This window comes from Homarus americanus, unplaced genomic scaffold (genome assembly GCF_018991925.1).
Source record: "Homarus americanus isolate GMGI-L3 unplaced genomic scaffold, GMGI_Hamer_2.0 scaffold32929, whole genome shotgun sequence".
Classification (NCBI taxonomy): domain Eukaryota; kingdom Metazoa; phylum Arthropoda; class Malacostraca; order Decapoda; family Nephropidae; genus Homarus; species Homarus americanus.
In genome coordinates, this window is record NW_024737097.1 from 15584839 (window position 1) to 15606231 (window position 21393).

The 21393-nt window shown below is 44.9% G+C and overlaps 1 protein-coding gene across 5 annotated transcripts in view; it reads left to right on the forward strand.

Moving 5' to 3' along the window:
* Positions 1–21393, forward strand: part of LOC121873240 (axoneme-associated protein mst101(2)-like) — a 37734-nt gene that overhangs the window by 3855 nt on the left and 12486 nt on the right. For 4 of the 5 annotated variants that reach the window (XM_042376630.1, XM_042376632.1, XM_042376631.1 and 1 more), the window contains exons 2-4: positions 18899–18956; positions 19543–19608; positions 21170–21346. In XM_042376630.1, the coding sequence (XP_042232564.1) occupies positions 18905–18956; positions 19543–19608; positions 21170–21346 (295 nt within the window). In that variant the 5' untranslated portion in view covers positions 18899–18904. The remainder of the gene's footprint in view (positions 1–18898; positions 18957–19542; positions 19609–21169; positions 21347–21393) is intronic. The other variant, XM_042376634.1, reaches the window with a different exon arrangement.

A 21393-nucleotide genomic window follows, 5' to 3' on the forward strand; every position in this document is an offset into this window, starting at 1 on the left:
CTAGAAGTTACGTATTGCTCCGCAATAACTCTTAGATAACTTTCCTTTACGTGGCCGTGGATACTTCAAACCTCAACTAGCTCACCACTCGCAAGCACGCACCCATAATATGCAAACACGAACTCACTTTCAGCACACCACCACTGCTCTCGCATCACATCACACAGTTAGGTAATCTCACCTAAGACTCCTCAGCACGCGCTACGTGTTTGTCATCCTAACCACCGAGAAGCAGCCCCTCTCATGCGCACCTCACTCGCCTACTTCCAGCACACATACATCTAACAGTATTATTATAACTGCAAACGCACAACACCCTTTGACACAAGACATACAGACAATCCTCATTACAAACCGTCCTTACATGCAGCAACCCAACACACACATACACACACACACACACACCACAAACACACACACACCTAGACACTACAAGCACACACACATGCACACACACTACTAAAACACACACACTGGGCACACACCTAGACACTACAAACACACACAAACATACACACACCTAAACACTACAAACACACACACCTACACACTACAAACACACACACCTACACACACTACAAACACACACACACCTACACACTACAAACACATGGACACCCACACACATACACACACACCTACACACTACACACACACACACACATTAAGAATGATAAGAATGGGAGAACTGCATCGGGCCCATTATCTGCACTGGGCAGTCCCGTTTACACCAACCCCTATTACTCATATAAGCATCCAAACTATGTTTGAAGCTATTCACATATTCGTTAATGATGATGTTTGGTAACTTGTTCCATTCATCCACTACTCTGTTTCCCAAACCAGTGTTTACCTATTTCCGCCTAAATCTAAATTTGTCTAATTTAAAACCATTGTTACGAGTTCGCCCTGGTTGGATAGTTTGAGTACTTGTAATGTCCCCTTTGTTTAGCCCTGCCTTCCACTTATACACCTCTGTCAGGTCGCCCTCACACACACACACACACACACACACACATCATTACAAACACACACACCCCACACACACACACACACCCCACACACACACACACACACACACACACACACACACACACACACACACAACAAGGTCCAAGAGAAAAATGACGGGGAGGGAGGTAAAGGGTTTTGTCTACTGTCAGTCACCACATCTCTACTCACCTCACCACACCCCACCTTACTCACCACACCTCACCTCTACTCACCACACCCATCCTCACCACACCTCACCTCACTCACCACCTCCCATCCTCACCACACCTCATACCCTACTCACCACACCCATCCCTCACCCACACTCTCACCCCACCTCCTCCTCACCACACCTACCCTACTCACCACCATCCATCCTCACCACCACCCCAGACACTTCTATTGACTGCTTTTAATGTTTCTGTTTCTGTATCGGAATAACATCAGCGTTTGAGTCAGTTCGGTATCTGCCACGCTGTGATGCTTGACGTAGTTAGGACTCAAAGACAATGCAGATATCTTTACCATTACTAAACCCTGTTCTTTGTCAGGAGTTTTGTTCCGCTTCAGCAACTTTGTAAAACTTTAGTCCAGCTTTGACGACCTCAGCCAAGGTTAGAAACGGTTTACAATATATAGGGATTCATTTACATTAAGGTTCATATTATCTACCGATGTCGTGGATATAGAAAGGAACCCCGTTGATTGGAAACCTCGGTCATATGAGCGTGGTCACCTGCTTCCCCCTACCTACACCTTGGGTGAGCTTCTTCCCCTACACTCTACCTACACCTTGAGTGAGTTTCTTCCCCCAACCCCTTACCCACACCTTGAGCGAGTTTCTTCCCCCCCACACCTTGGAGTGAGCTTTCCCTACCTACACCTGGGTGAGCTTCTTCCCCACCTTGAGTGAGCTTCTTCCCCTCACCCCCTACCTACACCTTGGCGAGTTTTCCCCTTCCTCACACCTGAGGAGCTTCTCCCCACTTACACTCTTGAGCGGTTTTCTTCTCTCTACCTACACCTTGGAGGAGCTTTTTCCTACCTACACCTTTGAGCGAGTTTTCCCCTACACCCTACTCACACCTTGAGTGAGTTTCTTCCACCACACCTTGAGTGAGTTTCTTCCCCCACACCCCTACCTACACCTTGGAGGAGTTTCTTCCCCTACCCACACCTTGAGTGAGTTTCTTCCCCACCACACCTTGAGTAGCTTGCATCAACATACACCTTGAGTGAGTTTCTTCCCTACACCCCTACCTACACCTTGAGTGAGTTTCTTCCCCCTACACCCCCTACCTACACCTTGAGTGAGTTTCTTCCCCCTACCTACACCTTGAGTGAGTTTCTTGGTATCAACATGTACACCTTGAGATTGTTCCAATACATAACGTGCATAACTGATATACACTGCACGCGTATAGACTGAATGGCCGGAGCCCACGGTATCAGACGGTTGGCTTCCAGAAGACTAACTTAATTTCAACCATCATCACCCGAGATGCATCTACAACACGGCGAGAGTTTTGAGGGGCGTTATGTTGAGGGGTCTTCCACCCTAACAATGAGCCAATCAGACGCAGGTATGGAGAAGTTAGACAAAGAATGTGTGTGTGTGTGTGTGTGTGTGTGTGTGTGTGTGTGTGTGTGTGTGTGTGGCGACCATTCAACCTCCACCGCCTCCCAACCACCACACTACTCTAGCTCCTCAAGGCCCGGCAGCTACGTCCGCACCCGACGACCCATCACCAGGGGAGGGGAAGAGGGAGGGAGAGGTGAGGGGTGAGGTATGGGTGAAGGTACGTGAACCTGTACCCAAGTAACTGTGAACGAAATTATTTCGAGAAATTTCAGGTATCGGTATATTTCAACCTGAGCATCGTGATAAAGTGCGTTTTTCATCATGTACCCCCATTAAACTTTTTCCTACTGGCTGTTAGCGTGGTACCATGAAATGAAATCGAGCCAAATATGCTGTATCAATGACGACCTTCAGTCCTTCTTGAACTATCACGCTATAATCAGTTCTGATTATACCGTGCTTTGAATACACTGTGTGGGGCCAAGCTTCGTGCAGCCAGCGTGTTATACATAAGGTCTCGGAGCCACACCCGCTTTCCTGCGTCACCAATAGAGTAGAAGGTCATCAGGATGATGTAGTCTCATTTATAACCCGTCCTGTGAGTCACTGGTGCAGCGGGGGACGTCCCTCGCCTCCCTTAGGAAGGTCTACAAGGAGCTGTGTACCAAAACGTAAACCTGACTCTTGTTGAGAGCGCAACACAGCTCTGCCTCACCACCACTGGGGGGGGGGGTGATGAGTTTCTTAGAAAGCTCTGTTACTTTCTTGGTAAAGGATGCATCGTGTCTCCATTCCTGGATAAAGGTAAAACCGGTCCAACCTCATTAGTTACTGAAGCGTAATCATGGTTTTAAATTAGATAAATTTAGATTTAGGCGCGAAATAAGTAAACACTGGTTTGGAAATAGACTAGTGGATGAGTGGGATAATTAACGAACTTCATCATTAACTCGAACACACAGGGTAGCTTCAAATATAGGTTCCATCCTTATGTTCTTATGCCAACAAGCATCGTCATTACCTTTAATTATTCGTATAACATTCATGGGTACACCACTCACCGTCCGGCTCATCAGTGCAAGAGAACATAAGAATGGAGGAAACTGCAGCGGGACTATTGGCTCATACTGGGCAGTCCACCAAGTCTTACTCAGGGGATTTTCAGTGTCTTTTTTTCTCTTCGATGTATGACACTTGTAGCTGCTAAGGCAAGACCAACGACCTCGTGTGTGTGTGTGTGTGTGTGTGTGTGTGTGTGATTCTAAATTATTTGTTTGAAAGAATTAATGGTAAGTTACAAGTCGAAACACATATCAATAGGCACGAACTTCTAATTTTCAATAGACAAAACTGTTATTTGCTTTGAGGTGTGAAGGCCAAAGAGGGAAGAGGGGGAGCCTTAGATGCAGCCTGGTGCGTCCTCCCACCACTATATCATGACCTTTCCACAAAACCACGATCTACTACCTTCCTCCTCCCCTTTCCTTCCTCCTCTCTCCTGTTACATCTTCTTCCTCTTTCCTTCCTCCTCCTCTTTTCTTCCTCCTGGCATCGTTCATCAGGAACACTTCAGGAAGACGGTGGAGGTGGCTCGGTACTCGCGGCCTCAAGGGTCACCGAGCATCATGGAACCGGTTTCGTAGTCCCAGGTCACGTAAAAACCCAAAGAACCAGTTTTGGTTATAGGGGTCATCATTGGGCTACGTGAGAACCCGGAGAACCGGTTTTCGATACATGGGTCACAATCTGTGACTGCCCAAATCCCACAGAAACCGGTTTCGAGTACATCGGTCACGCTAAGGTTACACGGAGATTCTCTGATCAGGTTTTAGGTACAGGTTTCAGGTACTTAACTCCTTCTGGTCACTTGACACTAATAGAAATAAACACTTTGGCCTCAATATCCGCCAGTGAGCGATACGAACAGTTGAATCAAGAAGATTGCTGGTATAGACGGTAAACTGTTGTAGGATATACTGGAAGGAGACAGTAATGGGCGACAGAACATTGTAGACAAGAGACCATTTTAGGGAAAAGGACATTGATCATATTACATGTAGACGGGAACATCCGATACCGAAGCCGTTTAATGGAGTCGCATTGATCTGTACACATGTGATGGTACCTAGAGCACAAAGGTATCTCTCTTACACCAACATGTAGACAGCCCCAAACCCACTAACACCACACCATTACAGTTCAGCAACAGACGCTTTTAGGGCAATAAATTAAGGCGCCGTGGCAGCACATCGATCAGTTACAACCCGCTCACTGGCTGGAACATCGACACTGTCAAACTTCAAGAAGGGCCACTGGTCGAACCCCCTCTTTTACCTCAGTGTCAATCGCCGGCACAATCAGTGAAGCCGCAGGAGGCGCTGCAGGGGCCGGCGGCTTTGTCCTGCGGGTGACGCGTCCAGACACGCCTCACCAACTTTTCAAAATAATTTCAACACAATTTTTTTCTCAATTAGTTCTTACCTTAATTACATCCTGAGTTTTATAACCTTCACAAACACCAATGTCGTCGTTTACCTGCTGGGGGAAGGCACCAGAGAGTACGGGAGTAAAATAAGCTTTTATTTTCCTTGTAAGATTCTTCAGGAACAGTTCTTAAGAAGACTCAACACATACACACACTTATACTATAATAGCTGAACTTTTTATGTTAATCTGCGACACCTCGAACAAACCGTTGTATATATAAACATTAACTTAGTGCAACTTGCAATTAATCATGAGAAAATTTTTCACTTAAAGAGCCAATATTTGACCGCATCTTCTGAGTACAACACTGGCAGACAAACAAAAGAATAACTGAATAACTACCTAACTAGATACTTAACATGTTACCCCGCGCATGTGTTCCATAACAATGTAAACTGTGAACGTGTTTCTAGAATGTGTTCAAAATATCAGCGAATGAGCGTGTGTGTATAACAGGAGAACCAGTTGAAGCTCTGGTGTTGGCTGACACACATGAGGCGCCTCGACACATGCCCCCACCCGAGGGCGGCATCTAATGAAGGCCACAATTAGTTTACGTGAAATAAAACCAAGTTCAATAATTACATAATTATAAAGCACATCTATAAGTGAGGACACTATATATATATACGTTTTGACTAGAGATCGAACTAAGCTTTACCGCGTGGAAGACGAGCTTGGTGCCTCTGGACCACCATTAAGCGATAATCTACAGCAACAGGAGACGAGTTGCTTCCAACATAAAGTCTTTAATCTTTTCTGGTCCATCATAGAGGACACGTTGTATGTCACCACTGTTAAATGCTTAAAATGTTTCCTTGTCTCTCAAGGGTGGGTCACCCCGCCACAACACCCACGCCCACAGAGACTCGACACAAGGACGCCCGCACCACAGCCTCGAGCCCCATAAGTTTTTCTGGCGCTTCAGTATTACGCCTTAACCCTGGCGTGGCTGGTGGGGACGTCCCCTGCAGCCAAAATGGTGGTTTCCGGTGGAGGAGGTGCGGGGGTAACATGAGGTAGTCTTCCAGCACGTGACTGCCTCCCTGACCTCCTCAAGGCCGGGGAGCAGTACTCCCCCGTCTACCTCTTCCTACACCGGCCACCTTTAGATTAAATAACCATTACCACCTCCTGACTCTCCCCTCAACCTCCCCTACCCCCTGAAGCTAACAAACTCCCCGACACTTCCTTTAACAACAGAAACTTCAGTACATTGAACGTTTATTCCCATTTGTATAACTCTTCTCCGTATATCCAACCAAACATTACTTCACCCAATCACCCAGTAACTAGCAGTCTCGAACCAACACCCTCTCCTCCCTTCCCTACGACGCCTCTCTCTCTCCCACGCTATTTTCAAGGTCGCGTCTCAACTAAAAATAGTACCAAGAAACCAACTAAAATAAGATGAATTGTCTGGAGGTGAAAGTAACGACTGTTGGTGGAGGTCGTTAAGGTCACCCAGGTAATTGGTTCAAAGGTGTCCCCCATAGCTGAACACCCCCCTGCACACACACACACACTGCACGCCCACACCAAAGCCACACGCCCACATACACAGGGAAGATTTTTAAACACCTAGAAATATCTAATTCATAATCAAGAGCAGACAAGTAACCCGGGTTGTGACAACTGACCCTCAATACACGTTATGCAGAGAGGAAAAACTTGAAGGCCGTGACGTTAATAGACCAAAGGTGAACTGAGCCGTTGTTGTGATGATGAGCGATAACCAGGTGATGATAACAGCCGCTGTAAAGATGGTTGTTGTGTAGATTAAAACATGAGCACTTAAGCCAGGTTAAGAACTCGTTATGAACACGTGTGTGTGTGTGTGTGTATGTGTATGTGTGTGTGTGTGTGTGTGTGTGTGTGTGTGTGTGTGTGTGTGTATTAACAGAAATCTAAATAATGCAGCTTCCCTAATTCTTGTTTTCTCCCTGCTAACTTCCCTCCCTCCCTTCCCTTTCTCTCCTCCCTCCAATCTTCCTTCTTTCCCTCCCTTTTATTCTCCTTCCCTCTCTCCCACCTTCCTCCCCTCCGTCCTATCTTCCTCCCTCCCTCCTTTTAACTTACCAAGCTTTGGGTATTATGTCCAGGGAGCAGTCATCCCGGACTCATAACTGAAGGCAGTGCTCGACCATGACCCCTGGCCGTGTCTGGCTCTGGCAAGGCAAGAATATCAGGATCACGCTACCCCCTTACCCTTTTTCCTCCCCGGGACTTGACCTAATCTGACTTAACCTAACATTCCCTCTAACAATCTAACGTAAACCTTGCCTTATTTAGTCTGGACACCATTATCGTGTTTGAGTAGACCTGCGCACTTGAGTGACTGTCGTGTGGTTGGCTCGGTGTTGCTATCTGCCAGCCAGGCCCAGGCTCTGAGACAGACACTCATATGTTGTCTTACTGTATCATAAACAACAAGTACTCGAATTTTAATAAACAACAACAAATATATGTAAACTAAGATAAAAAAAAATCAGCACAAGATTCAGTAAACACAAAAGGCGACGCAGAACTTAAAAACAACAACAACATTACATACAGAAGGTGTGAGCCGGTCAAGTGTAGCTTTGCTTTAGCAGGCTGGTTTATTAAGTAATGTACCGCAAGATGATCGCTAGCGGGGCCCTCACCTAGTTACAGCTTAATAAGGCGGAGGAATGAGTGTTGGTGTGCGGTGGTGTAGCTCCCAGGGGTCAGTGGAGAGAATGACAATGACCTCGGTTTTGATGCCCTGCACACACACACACACACACACCTCCCACCCCCTCACCCACTCCGCCTGACACTCCCACCTCACCTCACACGACTAACATCTCATGGAGGACAGAAGTCTCATGAGTGGTGCATGAGTAAGGGAAACTGTAAGCCCTGCTGGCCCTGTCGTGGGAGGAGGACCATCATATAACCCAAATTACTGGTCGAGAAAAATTGCTACTCGCGATGATAATCTCTCTCTCTCTCTCTCTCTCTCTCTCTCTCTCTCTCTCTCTCTCTCTCTCTCTCTCTCTCTCTCTCTCTCTCTCTCTCTAACAGCCAGCATATCTCTTCTCCTCCACCATGACCTCAAGGCAGATTGTGTAAAAGCTTGTCAGACTGGAGGAGGTGGTGTGGGGGGTGGTGGGGTGTGGGGGTGGTGGGGTGTGTGGGGGGGTGTACGACTGAATACCGCTGAAGTTCAGTCGCCACCACACACCATCATCACCATCACTAGACACCGCATTCAACCACACCATTACCAGACACCGCATTTAACCACACCATTACCAGACACCGCATTCAACCACACCATTACCAGACACCGCATTAAACCACACCGTTACCAGACACCGCATTCAACCACACCATTACCAGACACCGCATTCAACCACACCATTACCCAGACACCGCATTCAACCACACCGCAGACACCGCATTCAACCACACCACCACCAGACACCGCATTCAACCACACCACCACCAGACACCGCATTTAACCACACCACCAGACACCGACACCGCATTCAACCACACCACCACCAGACACCGCATTCAACCACACCACCACCAGACACCGCATTCAACCACACCACCACCAGACACCGCATTCAACCACACCACCAGACACCGCATTCACACACCATTACCAGACACCGCATTCAACCACACCATTACCAGACACCGCATTCAACCACACCATTGCCAGACACCGCATTCAACCACACCATTACCAGACACCGCATTCAACCACACATTACCAGACACCGCATTCAACCACACCACCACCAGACACCGCATTCAACCACACCATTACCAGACACCGCATTCAACTACACCATTACCAGACACCCATTAACTACACCATTACCAGACACCGCATTCAACCACACCATTACCAGACACCGCATTCAACCACACCATTACCAGACACTGCATTCAACCACACCATTACCAGACACCGCATTCAACCACACCATTACCAGACACCGCATTCAACCACACCATTACCAGACACCGCATTCAACAACACCATTACCAGACACTGCATTCAATCACATCAAGACCACTACCACACACCTCGGTCTACCACACCATACAGTACTTTCTACCACACCACCACCACCATACCACTCGTTCAATTACACCATCGCTACCACACACATTAGTTTTTACTCATAACCTCACTTACCAACTGACACCCACGCCACACCAACACCCACGCCACACCCACGCCACACCAACACCCACGCCACACCAACACCCACGCCACACCAACACCCACGCCACACCAACACCCACGACTCAATGAGGAAGGAAGAGAGGGTGAAGAGAATAAAAGAATAGAGAAAGAAGAAAGGAAAGTGGATAGGATTGTGCCATGATTTTTGAGAGAGAGAGAGAGAGAGAGAGAGAGAGAGAGACCTGTATACTAGCACAGGCAGGACAAACAAAGCAGCAGGCTGTTGGTGTTATTATGCATGACGACGTTTATTACCACATAGGGCAGTGGCAGGTTGTGGTGAGGGGGGGGGTAGAGGAGAGGAGGAGGGAGGTAGGGGTGTGAGGGGCGTTAGTGAGGGAGAGACGGGGCACGGAGAGGTGTGGGGGTGTAAGTGGGGCAGGTCAAGCAGGGGGGGATCAGTAACACTCGTCCAGCAGGTGTGGGTAGTAATTAGGTACTCACTCCTCCATGACCCCATTCATCACCCTCAGCACGACCCCACACTATCACCACTCTCTGCACGACCCCACGCTATCACCACTCTCTGCACGACCCCACGCTATCACCACTCTCTGCACGACCCCACACTATCACCACTCTCTGCACGACCCCACACTATCACCAACCTCAGCACGACCCCACACTATCACCAACCTCAACACGACCCCACACTATCACCACTCTCAACACGACCCCACACTATCACCGAACACAATCATGGATAACGGAAGGTGAAAATTCCAGAGAGTATTTGCAGTCGAGTTTATACACCATGTCTTAGCTGGAGGATTGTAAAGAAGTACGTGATGTTGTTACAGACGCCATCAACAACTCTGTGTTCGAGCTGGGCCCCCGCCGCCACCAGTGATCCGTAACTTATTCACAAAACATTTAATTTGTCTCAGCGTGAGTTCATCTTCCCCCACTTCCAACTTCTCTCATAAATAACGACTAAAGTGCAGCACAAAGAACGAGTAAATCTACCCGAACGAGACAATGGCCGCCCCGACGACCATTGTCTCTCCCCCTACAAGAATAAAGTCACTGTACTGGCAGCAACGGGATGATGGTGACGACCTTAACAGATAACAGTGATCACTCTGCATAAAATGTACACAGCGAGTTTAATACTACAATAATGTATAAAAATGGCGTCGATCACCGAGGAGGAGCAAAAAGGTTAAATAACGGTGCTGTGTACCTGTCTCATCGGGTACTGGTGGGCTTAGGCCTCCCAAGTGACTTTCGGAAAGGTTAGGTAGGAGGTGTAGGCCTATCTTGTCCAGGTGATTGGCGAGACAGGAGTAACGTGCTGTACACCTGATACCTGGGATGATGAAACAGGAAGCAAGAGTAAAAGCTGAAGGGAAGGTGAGCTACTGCTGCGCGACGGGGCAGGGGAGCTGAGTGCCCCATACTGACGGCAGGACTATGGCGGTGGGAGGCGGGTGACGGTAGAAAAAAAGAAAGGAAAGAAGCAAATGTGAAGCGTCTCCCCTCGAAATACAATTTGTTATTAAAGTGGTACAGTAACGTCCGTATTCTTTCATGAACTGAGCTGCATCTCGACACGTTCAAGTGTACGAAGGTGTACGTATATTATCTCCAGGTCTTTACGGGTTCCTCCTTCTTTTGGTTATGTGATTTGATTCACTCTTCTACGCCATTAACTGAGAAGTGTCTATTAATCTTGTACTATTCCTGAAACAAACGCTTCATGTATTCTCATAACAATGTACAGACAAGCCTAGACGAGCTTGTATTTAAAAAACCTAAAGCTCCTCCTGGTAGTACAGTACCTGGCGCTTCTACATCGGGTTTCAGCGGTTCTGGCCACAACACCCAACACCCATCACATCTACCCGGATCTGGGATGAGAAACTAGTTCCTGGCCCTCACGGTGTGGTGGGTCAGGTGGGGCGCTACAAGTTTTCTGGATCATGCCAAGGTGGTGACCGTCCTCCGCTACATTTGGCTAAATATCTCAACAGTTAAGGAGTCACTACATTCCTACGAGGTTGTGCACACATGAAGTGTATCGCGGCTGCTAGTTACAACTCTCTGATCAACAACAAAACGGAAAGTTAAGCTATATAGTCTAAAAGAATATGGTTTTAATATCCACAAGATTATGACTCCGATATCTACAATAATTTGGCTATATTATCAACGTTAAGGCTATATTATGGCCATAATAACCGCAGCGAGTCCCACCAATGTCACAACTGTAATGCCCACAACTTACACACTGTACACCCCCAGTTACCCGGGCTATAGGGAGACCAACTCGAAACGCGAATGTAAATTGCAACTAAGACGACCTCTCGACCTAGATATTACGACAGGTTTGAGGTGGAGGGGAACAGAAGAGGCTGGACCACCCACTCGGTGTGTGGGAGTCATGTCGGCCAGGACACAGCGTGAAGGTCAGGACAAAGAGTGTAACAGATAGGGTCATCTGATCCTTCCTTCGTCAGTACCTCCTTCCTTTTTCCTCACTCACCCGGCACCTCAGTGTCCACACACACACACAAAAGCGCGCTCCGATAGTGAAGATGATCAATGTAGAAAGCTGTAAAAACAATTGTCAATTTTGACAACTGTATTATTTACTGTAAAATAAGTATTTGGAGAAGACCTGCGCTAAACCAGTCAGCCATGATAACTTGTTGCTCATTTAATAAACCGCAGAAACCAACAATATATTTAAGAATGATACCAAACCACAGCTGACATATATCTGCTATTGCTGTTTCCCTGTTTATCTAAGACATAAATATTCATCTAAACACCTGCACGTCGCTGTTCTCGTTGTATTACTATTTTTCAGCGGGGAGACGAGGGAGGGTGGTGACGGCGGGAATGAGTAACACCAGGGAAGTGTCTGTCTGCCTGTCTGACATTGACATTGAAGATGTTATCTGCAACCACCCCTTCCCTCCCTCACCTCAGGACCGGTTCTTCGCTACCTTCTTCCCCCAATACACCTACCCTCCCCCTCCCCTCCCCAACATAATGTACCTTCCCCAACACACCTCTCCACCTCCCCCAACACACCTCCCCCACCACAATCTCCTGCCGTGGCTCCTGAGGGTGTTCGTGTAATCCTTCCTCATTTCCGGTGGTCAGGTTCTTAAGCCTTAATCTCATTTTGTTTTAGCTCATGATTCACAGTTCATGGCGCTAGCAACTATTCTCCACAGGCAAGGCATTACTTAATAATAACAACAAGAAGATAAAATGATAATTAAGGATGAAGAGGAATAGTAGCAAGGAGGGGGAGGGAGAAGAAGTAGGATGTGGAGGAGCAAAAGAAAGGAGGAGGAGCAAAAGAAAGAAGGAGGAGCAGGCGGAGGGAGAGGAGGAGGAGATGAATAATAACAAGAATGAGAGACAATAAAACCAGCGGGGCGGAACACACAAGGGTCGGCGATCCCCACACGACTGAAAGATATACAAGTGAAAAGAAGCGAGAAAATCGAGAAGAAAAGTGGAAAAAAGTTCTCGTTCATTAACTATTCTCACACCAAAAGTAAAACATCTTTACCTTTCCTTAGTGCTGAATAAACGCCTGGCTTAAGGAACTGCTGGTGTCTGTCAACTAAAACACGTAACTTTTCTCTGATAATAACTTCACTTTAAAACACTTCACAGCTAAGACACATAATCAGATACATAACCAGTACACCAACCAGGCATCAATTCATTTTCCCAATATATGGACAACGAAAAGAAAATCTGGCGGAGAACTGACCAGACGCAGATAAGCAAACTTTAATGATTTTGATCATCCAAATCTCATTAAAATCTTACGGATATCAGGACATTTTAAGAGCACATGTCAATGTGTAATTGATATTCACATAAATTTAACGAGAGGAGAGAGAGATGTTCAACATGTGAATTAAAAAAAAATGATTTAGAATCAGACTTGACCTTAGTTGTTGAAACGCAGTGTGGGATGGTGGAGGTGAGGCAGGCAGGACGGTGGGGGAGGAGCTCAGGTACTCCTTTGTCTGTGTCACCTCTCCTTCGTCCTCAATTCCCCAACATAAGCCTACCTGCTTGTGTCCCTCCGCCGCTCCAGGGAAATTAAACTCCTGGGGAGACGCAACCATCAACTACGGACCTTATTCTCCCCTCACACAAGAGCTCAATAACATACGACCCATAAATTGTCCTTAGTGTTGTTTGTCCGAGAGGTTCAGTACACCCGTTGTGTGGGGAAATGTACTCTATTACTTGTGATGAAGGTCACCTCTAGATGCGGTCAACCTCACTATAACGGACACCCAGGGACGGTCACTCCACCACGGGGTAGATACACTCCATACCTTTAGGGTATTTCCCAGCATCTGTTTTGTAGTTTTTTAATATGCCAGACATGTGCAGGGTGAAGTGGAGGTCAGTGCTCCGTACCACCGCCACAACAATTATCCTTCTTACCAGCCAACCATCCCGCCTTCCCAGAGATCCTGCGATAACTCAAGGATTCCCTCCCGGGTCAGTAAGGACTCGCCCGTCTGTGGTTCCTTCTGGTTCTCGCTCAAGTGTGAAGGTCGAGGTGTGAGGTGAGGCCGTGGCACTCTGTCTATCAGTCGTTCGTTCAGATACACCAGTTCCTGTAGAATAATAGAATCCCACATCAATCCTCGACCATAACAGCCTCATCGACCCTAAACTCGTAACTCACTTTGTAGGGGATTGTATAATTATGCCTCACATTTACTGAGAAGTAATTTGCATACAAGTCATCACTTTCGGATAGCCGTGAGGGAGATGGTCGCTGTAAGAGTGAGAGAGGAAGAAGGTTATTGCACGGTGTTTACTCACTGTACACATGATCAGCCTCAACTATGTAATGGTCTTCTCGAATTTTTCTAAGGTTAATCGTCACACTGTAGGTCTGCCCCACACCCAGGCCTGTAGGTGTCGTCACCCCACATGGACGATTATAGCTAAAAATCGTCCGTACATCACAAATTTTATTATAAATACTGTGATTATTATCTATGAAATATATTAGGTGAATTATAGTAATAAACTATGTAGGTATATTAGGATTAACAAACGAAGTTTATTATTTTAATTGGTATTAATATAAAATAAAATGTTAATCATTTATATTCGTATTCAGGAAAAAATTATGTATTCTTAGATCCTGTCAGTAAGTCAGGCTGACAAGCTTAATAATCACGTGACATGAGTCTGAGAGGAAACAGTCAGTAATCTTTATAATAAAACATTCCGAATATAATTTATAATTCATAATATATTCCTACTAGTCACAGTATTCCTAATGGAATTATGTGATGTATGTGTGGGGGGGTGGTGGGGAGGGTGAAATAGTAGGTCATCGCGAAAAATAGGTCAGGGCGTGGTGGGGGATGTGAAGGAGTGAGTGAGCTACCGTCTTCCGCATACCTGTCCACTGGCTGGGTCGGTCATCTGCCTGTGAGCCTGCCCACAACACCTTGCCGTTTGACTACCTTCGACCTGACCCCACACTCACTAACTCGCCTCGTGTCTATTCATAGATTCCATCGTGAGGATTTAGGAGGAAAGGGTCACTTGAAGATTAGCACCCCCCCCCCCAGCTTAATTTACTGAATGATTAAATGCACTAAAACTACCTGGGGAAATTAGGTTAGATGTGTGTTTGTGTGTGTGTGTGTGTGTGTGTGCATGTGTGTGTTAGGAAGACTGATGAGAGAAACAAGTGGCCAAAGAAAACAAGGAACGCCCACGGGGAGGCTTGACAGGGTGTGCCCAAGTGGGGAGTGGAGTACTTTAGCGCACCGTCACACTACTCCTTGACCACCGAGTAGAAGTAACGTCACTTACCAGAAACCGGCCAGACAACTATGTAAGAGCGGGGGAGATAAAGTATCTGAGACCTGGCAGGTTGGGAGGTGGGAGTGGTGGTGGGAGTGGTGGTGGTAGTAGTGGGAGTGGTGGTAGTGGTGGTGGGAGTGGTGGTAGTAGTAGTGGGAGTGGTGGTAGTGGTGGTGGGAGTGGTGGTAGTAGTGGGAGTGTGGAAGTGGTGGTAGTAGTGGTGGGAGTGGTGGTAGTAGTGGTGGGAGTGGTGGTGGGAGTGGTGGTAGTAGTGGTGCGTACACGATCCAATCACTTACCGCCCCTGGCTCTGACTCTGTTCCTACTGTGTTGAAGGTGTCGAATGTGATACAACTTTTATTGATGACTTTTTGCGGAGAGGATTTTTCTTCTAGTAATCTGATTGGTCGTAATGTGTGTGTGTGTGTGTGTGTGTGTGTGCCTCGTACTGTTCTCTTCTCAAAACCTCACTGCAAAATCAAAATATGTTCTACACGAAAACAAAAATCAGAGCTAAGACCACGACATATTGGTTTTATCTCAAACTGACTCAACTAAATCATATATACACAGTGCACTCTATAACAACAGTCTACATCACAAACTATCACTCTAGGAGAACATATGAGCATGGGGGTGGAGGAGACTGCAGTGGGAGCGGGTAAACAAAGTGAAAGATTACAGGGAAATAGTGTTAGGAATGATGACAAAACTAAATTAGACAGGGAGTTTAAAACTAAACGCGGTAAAGGGAGGACTCCGAACACGACTAACTTAAACGTCTACTACGCGAACAGTAGAAGTATGAGAAACAAAATGGATAATATTAGGGCCTTGGTATGTACCGAAAAAATCGATATAATAGCATTCACTGAAACATGGATCAACCTAGACACACGTGAGTTACCGGTCGAATACCAAATTGCGGGTTACAAACTGTTCCACACCGATAGGCAGACCAGGAAAGGAGGCGGAGTAGCAATCTATGTTAGGGATAATCTGAAGTGTGAAATTAATAAGGAAATAAAAACTGAGCGGAATACAGAAACAATTTGGATAGAATTAATCGACGGTAGGAAAAAATTAATCACAGGAGTAATATATAGACCTCCCAATCTTGATAGAGTCAATGAGCGACTTATCTGGGATGAAATGCGCAGGGCTTCCATACACAACAAAGTCTGTAGTGTAGGCGACTTTAACCTTGGCCAAATAGATTGGACTGACCTTACGGGTAACTCAGAATCAGAGGATTTTCTCGAGACGATCCAGGATTGTTTTCTAAGTCGACATATAACCGAACCCACCCGGGGTAATAATATACTCGATTTAGTTCTGTCAAACAGAGAAAACCTCATTCGCAATGTCGAGGTAGGGAACGAACTTGCAAACAGCGATCACAAAGAAATTAGATTCCAGTTAGATTTTCAGGGCAGACGTAAGGAAAATTCCACTGAAGTACCAGATTTCAGAAGGGCAAACTTTGACAGTTTAAAAAGGCAGCTGAGAGAGGGGATGTCGCGCTTGGCCGTGAACCTGACATATGACACCGACCTGATAACGAGATCTGAGATTGCCGAGTTCCACGACAATTCAAATAATGAGTTACTTAATGCACAAAGGCAGAACATACCATACAAAAAACTCAGATCAGACAACAATGACCCTAAGTGGATAAATAATTATTTAAAGAACATCATTGGCCAAAGGAAGGCTATAGATAGAAGGATAAATCGTGGCGAAATTTACCTCCGGGATTATTATAGGGTATTGGTGAGTAGGGTTAAAACCGAGAAAAGGAAAGCCAAGAGGAATAATGAGGTAAGGATAGCAAGGGAGGCGAAGACAAACCCCAAAGGATTCTACCAAATGTATCAAACTAAAACACGAGAAAAGATTGGACCAATACGGTCAGATACTGGTGAGCTCACTGATAACGACAGAGAAATGAGCAATAATTTGAATAAATATTTTTCAACAGTTTTCACCACCGAAAATTGAAACATGATACCCGGGGCACCGACTCTATTCAGAGATAGTGAAGAAAACAAATTAAGCGAGATAGTAGTGACTAGTAACGATGTTAGTAAGCAAATAGACAAACTAAAGCCTAATAAGTCACCTGGTCCCGATGTGATATTTGCCAGAGTATTAAAGGAGTGTAAGGAAGAGCTTAGTATGCCCTTAGCAAAGTTGTTTAACATGTCCTTAAAAACAGGTGTAGTACCAGAATCCTGGAGGATAGCGAATGTAATACCGATTTTCGAGAAGGGGGATAGATCACTATCCTCTAACTACCGCCCAATCAGTCTAACATCAATAGTAGGCAAATTACTGGAAGCAATCATTTCAAACTCTATTCGAAATCACCTGGAGAAGCACCGATTGATCAATGATTCCCAGCATTGCTTCACAAGCGGATGTTCATGTCTAACTAATTTATTAACATTCTTTTCATCAGTTTTCGAATCGGTGGACGAGGGGCACAATTATGATGTGGTATATCTCGACTTTAGGAAAGCCTTCGACAGAGTCCCCCACGAAAGACTAATTAGAAAGGGAGAAGCACATGGCATCAAAGGAAATATCCTTAAATGGATTAGGGCGTGGTTACAGGACAGGAAACAGCTAGTGAGCATTAATGGCACTAAGTCCCATTGGAGCAACGTCACAAGTGGAGTTCCCCAAGGCTCAGTACTTGGACCATTATTATTTATTATTATATAAATAAACGACATAGATATCGGCATAGACAGCAACATAAGCAAATTTGCTGATGACACTAAAATAGGACGCGTTATTAAATCTGACAAGGACTCCGCAAAACTACAGGAAGATCTAAACAAATTTTTCGAATGGTCTGAAAAATGGCAGATGAAATTCAACGTGGACAAATGTAAAGTACTCAGTATAGGAGATGTAAACATGGAAACCAGATACCAGATGAACAACGATGCCATAGAGAAATCCGACTGCGAGAGAGATTTAGGAGTAATGATAAGTAGGAACCTTAAGCCAAGTAAACAATGTGTTTTTGCTCGTAACAAGGCTAATAAAGTACTTGGTTTCATACAAAGGAGTGTTAGTTACAAGACTAGCGAGGTCATCCTATAACTGTATCTTGCTCTTGTGAGACCACACCTGGGTTATGCAGTTCAGTTCTGGTCACCGTATTACAGAATGGATATAGAATCCTTGGAAAGAATTCAGAGGAGAATGACAAGACTAATCCCGGGCATTAGGAACCTTGAGTATAGAGACAGGTTAAAGCATCTTAATTTGCACTCCCTCGAGAGACGTAGAGCAAGGGGCGACCTGATAGAGGTATACTGTATAAGTGGAAGGCAGGGCTAAACAAAGGGGACATTACAAAGGTACTCAAACTATCCAACCAGGAGCGAACTCGTAACAATGGTTTTAAATTAGACAAATTTAGATTTAGGCGTGAAATAGGTAAACACTGGCTTGGAAACAGAGTATTGGATGAATGGAACAAGTTACCAAATATCATCATTAACTCGAATACGCTGAATAGCTTCAAACATAGGTTGGATGCTTATATGAGCAATAGGGGTTGGGTGTAAACGGGACTGCCCAGTATGGGCCAATAGGCCCGCTGCAGTTTCCTCCATTCTTATGTTCTTATGTACAGTATGTATAAAATTACAAATATTCAGTCTAGGGTCTCATTAAGCCACTTTTCACCTGGTATAACAGTACAGTATTTTAAAACTTTTTATTTTATATAATTTGTCTCACCAACTAACTCTTGTTTCTTGTTCTTGCAGGCAGCGATGTGGCGTACTATTCTGCTCATGGTCGTGGGGGTGGCTGTCGTGGGAGCGAGTGAGTATTACCCAAACAAATTATTCCCCAATTACCCCACTCTGAGGCATGACATCCATACCTTGAAATAGGTTACATATCTGCCTTATAGCATCACTATTATGTGTACCTAGATAGGGATCTTAAAAACAAATACACATATAAAAAAGTGGGGACTTTTGTCTTACTTTTCACTTTAATTGAGTGTTTGTCGTCCTCGGAGGCTTTGTCTAATACCCAGGTAAGATATTGACACCCCCCAACCTCTAGAAGATCCCCTTCCGTTTAATCTCGACACGTATACCACAAGTTCAGTACAGAGAAAACTAATTACTGTACGCAAAATTAAATACATTCACCATAGTCCACCACATCCCATGACTTATACTCGAAACTTGTTAAAAACTGAGAGATCTTCACCACAATACATTCACACTCACATAAATCACTACAAGAGTACACTCTATATAAGGAGTTTTCTTTATAAGGGTTAACAATTGAGTGTGTTGACATGACATTCTGTAGTTACTTGTAATTGGTGTAATCATGCAGTTGATCTTGACGTATGTTTTGTGTTGAGGTAATTAAAGATTTCTCTGATCTACAGCTCCCATCTCGCGAAAGTTGGGCTCCTCCGACCAAGTCAAAGTGACCTACGTAGACAGCACCCCAGGTATGTACGCACCTTACTGCACACACCTTACTGCACACACCTTACTGTACGCACCTTACTGCACACACCTTACTGTACACACCTTACTGTATACACCTTACTGTACACACCTTACTGTACGCACCTTACTGCACACACCTTACTGTACACACCTTACTGTATACACCTTACTGTACACACCTTACTACACACACCTTACTGTACACAACTTTAGAAGGTTAATAGTATGATGTGTACATAGTAAGTATGAATAATAATAATAATAATCTGAAGATAAGTTCGTTACAATGTATGGTATTCCATAGATCATAACGGGCCTAAAATGTTAATAATATTAGGTTACGACCTACCATTAGTTCAGCTGCCATAACATTGTATATTTGTCTGTGAGTTGAAGAACTTTCCACACATGCCGTGACCTTCCTACCTGTTGTCCCACACGTTGAGCGCGAATGTGTTGACGATACTACAGAGGCGTGAACTGTTAGAGTTAGGAGGGAATAATCCAGCAACAGTATTAGCACTACAAAGTAATATTCAAATGGCGAAAAAAAAACACATTCTCAAACACAAAAGAATTTATATAGTAATACGTATATTTAACCTCACACAGACGTAAACACACAATACAGTTCATATTAACACCATTACTCTGTTCACTATATTACACTATAACATAGCAATTACGCTTTCCAAACAATCATATAGAATCCTTGAATTTTCCCCCTTAATCTTATCTATATATAGACCTAAGGCTATATGCATAGACTCTGGTGTAATTCGTACAAAAATCACACAGTATATACACTATACAAGTTACCCCTTTGAAGCGCTTATAATTTTCTCTGATAAAACACCATAGAAAACGGACACACTATATTGAGAAATTATTTTGTTTTGTTATTGCGCTGTAATATAAATCATAAGAGATTATGTAGACCAGTATTAATGTGCAGACAAGATAAGGCTTTCTACTCCATTTGTTTATCTGTCCCATTCCCACGACCCCCAGGAGTGGCACGTTGGGAACACAGAGTTGTAATTATATAAACACGTTGGTTGTCTGTAACGAGTTATTTTGTGCGATACTTGACTCTCCTCAAATTGCCAACCATAATTAGATAACATTTATTTTGGCAGAAACCACGAGTATTAATTGATAAGAGAATATGAACGTTGGGGAAATTTCTTGGATCTAAGGTTGAGTGAAGCCTTTACCTTGCTTATTGGTGACATAATGTCTTAAGTTTGGGAAGTCCTTATCAAATTATGTCCCCACAACATAGGTTAGGTCACTGAACCAGTGATCATTGGTCAAGGCTCCCCACTATAACAAGCACTGGCTAACTCAGTCTACAGATAACGTATGAGAAAGAAATTATGCATCACATGTCTCTATAACAGCGTTAATCCAGTTCAGTACATATCTGATTAATAATGATTATTTAAATTAATATTCGTTTGTTCGTTTTCGCGGATTTATAATTGTATTAGTTGAGGTTACCAGTAATTCTACCCTGTCGTTTTCTGTAACTTAACAATAACTCCGTTTTCTTTAAAGTCTGTAGCGTCGACGGGATTTTGTATGAACGTGGGGAGTTTATACCGACGGCGGACCCTTGTGAGGAATGCCAGTGCACGCCGCCAGGGTTTGCTTGTAAGAGGATAGATTGTTTATTCAATCCTGGCTGCCGAGCCATCCAGCAAGCTGACGAGTGCTGTCCAGAGTACCAGTGTGGTGAGTTCTCTATCATTTACCAGCACTTGTGAAGTACACAATTCTTT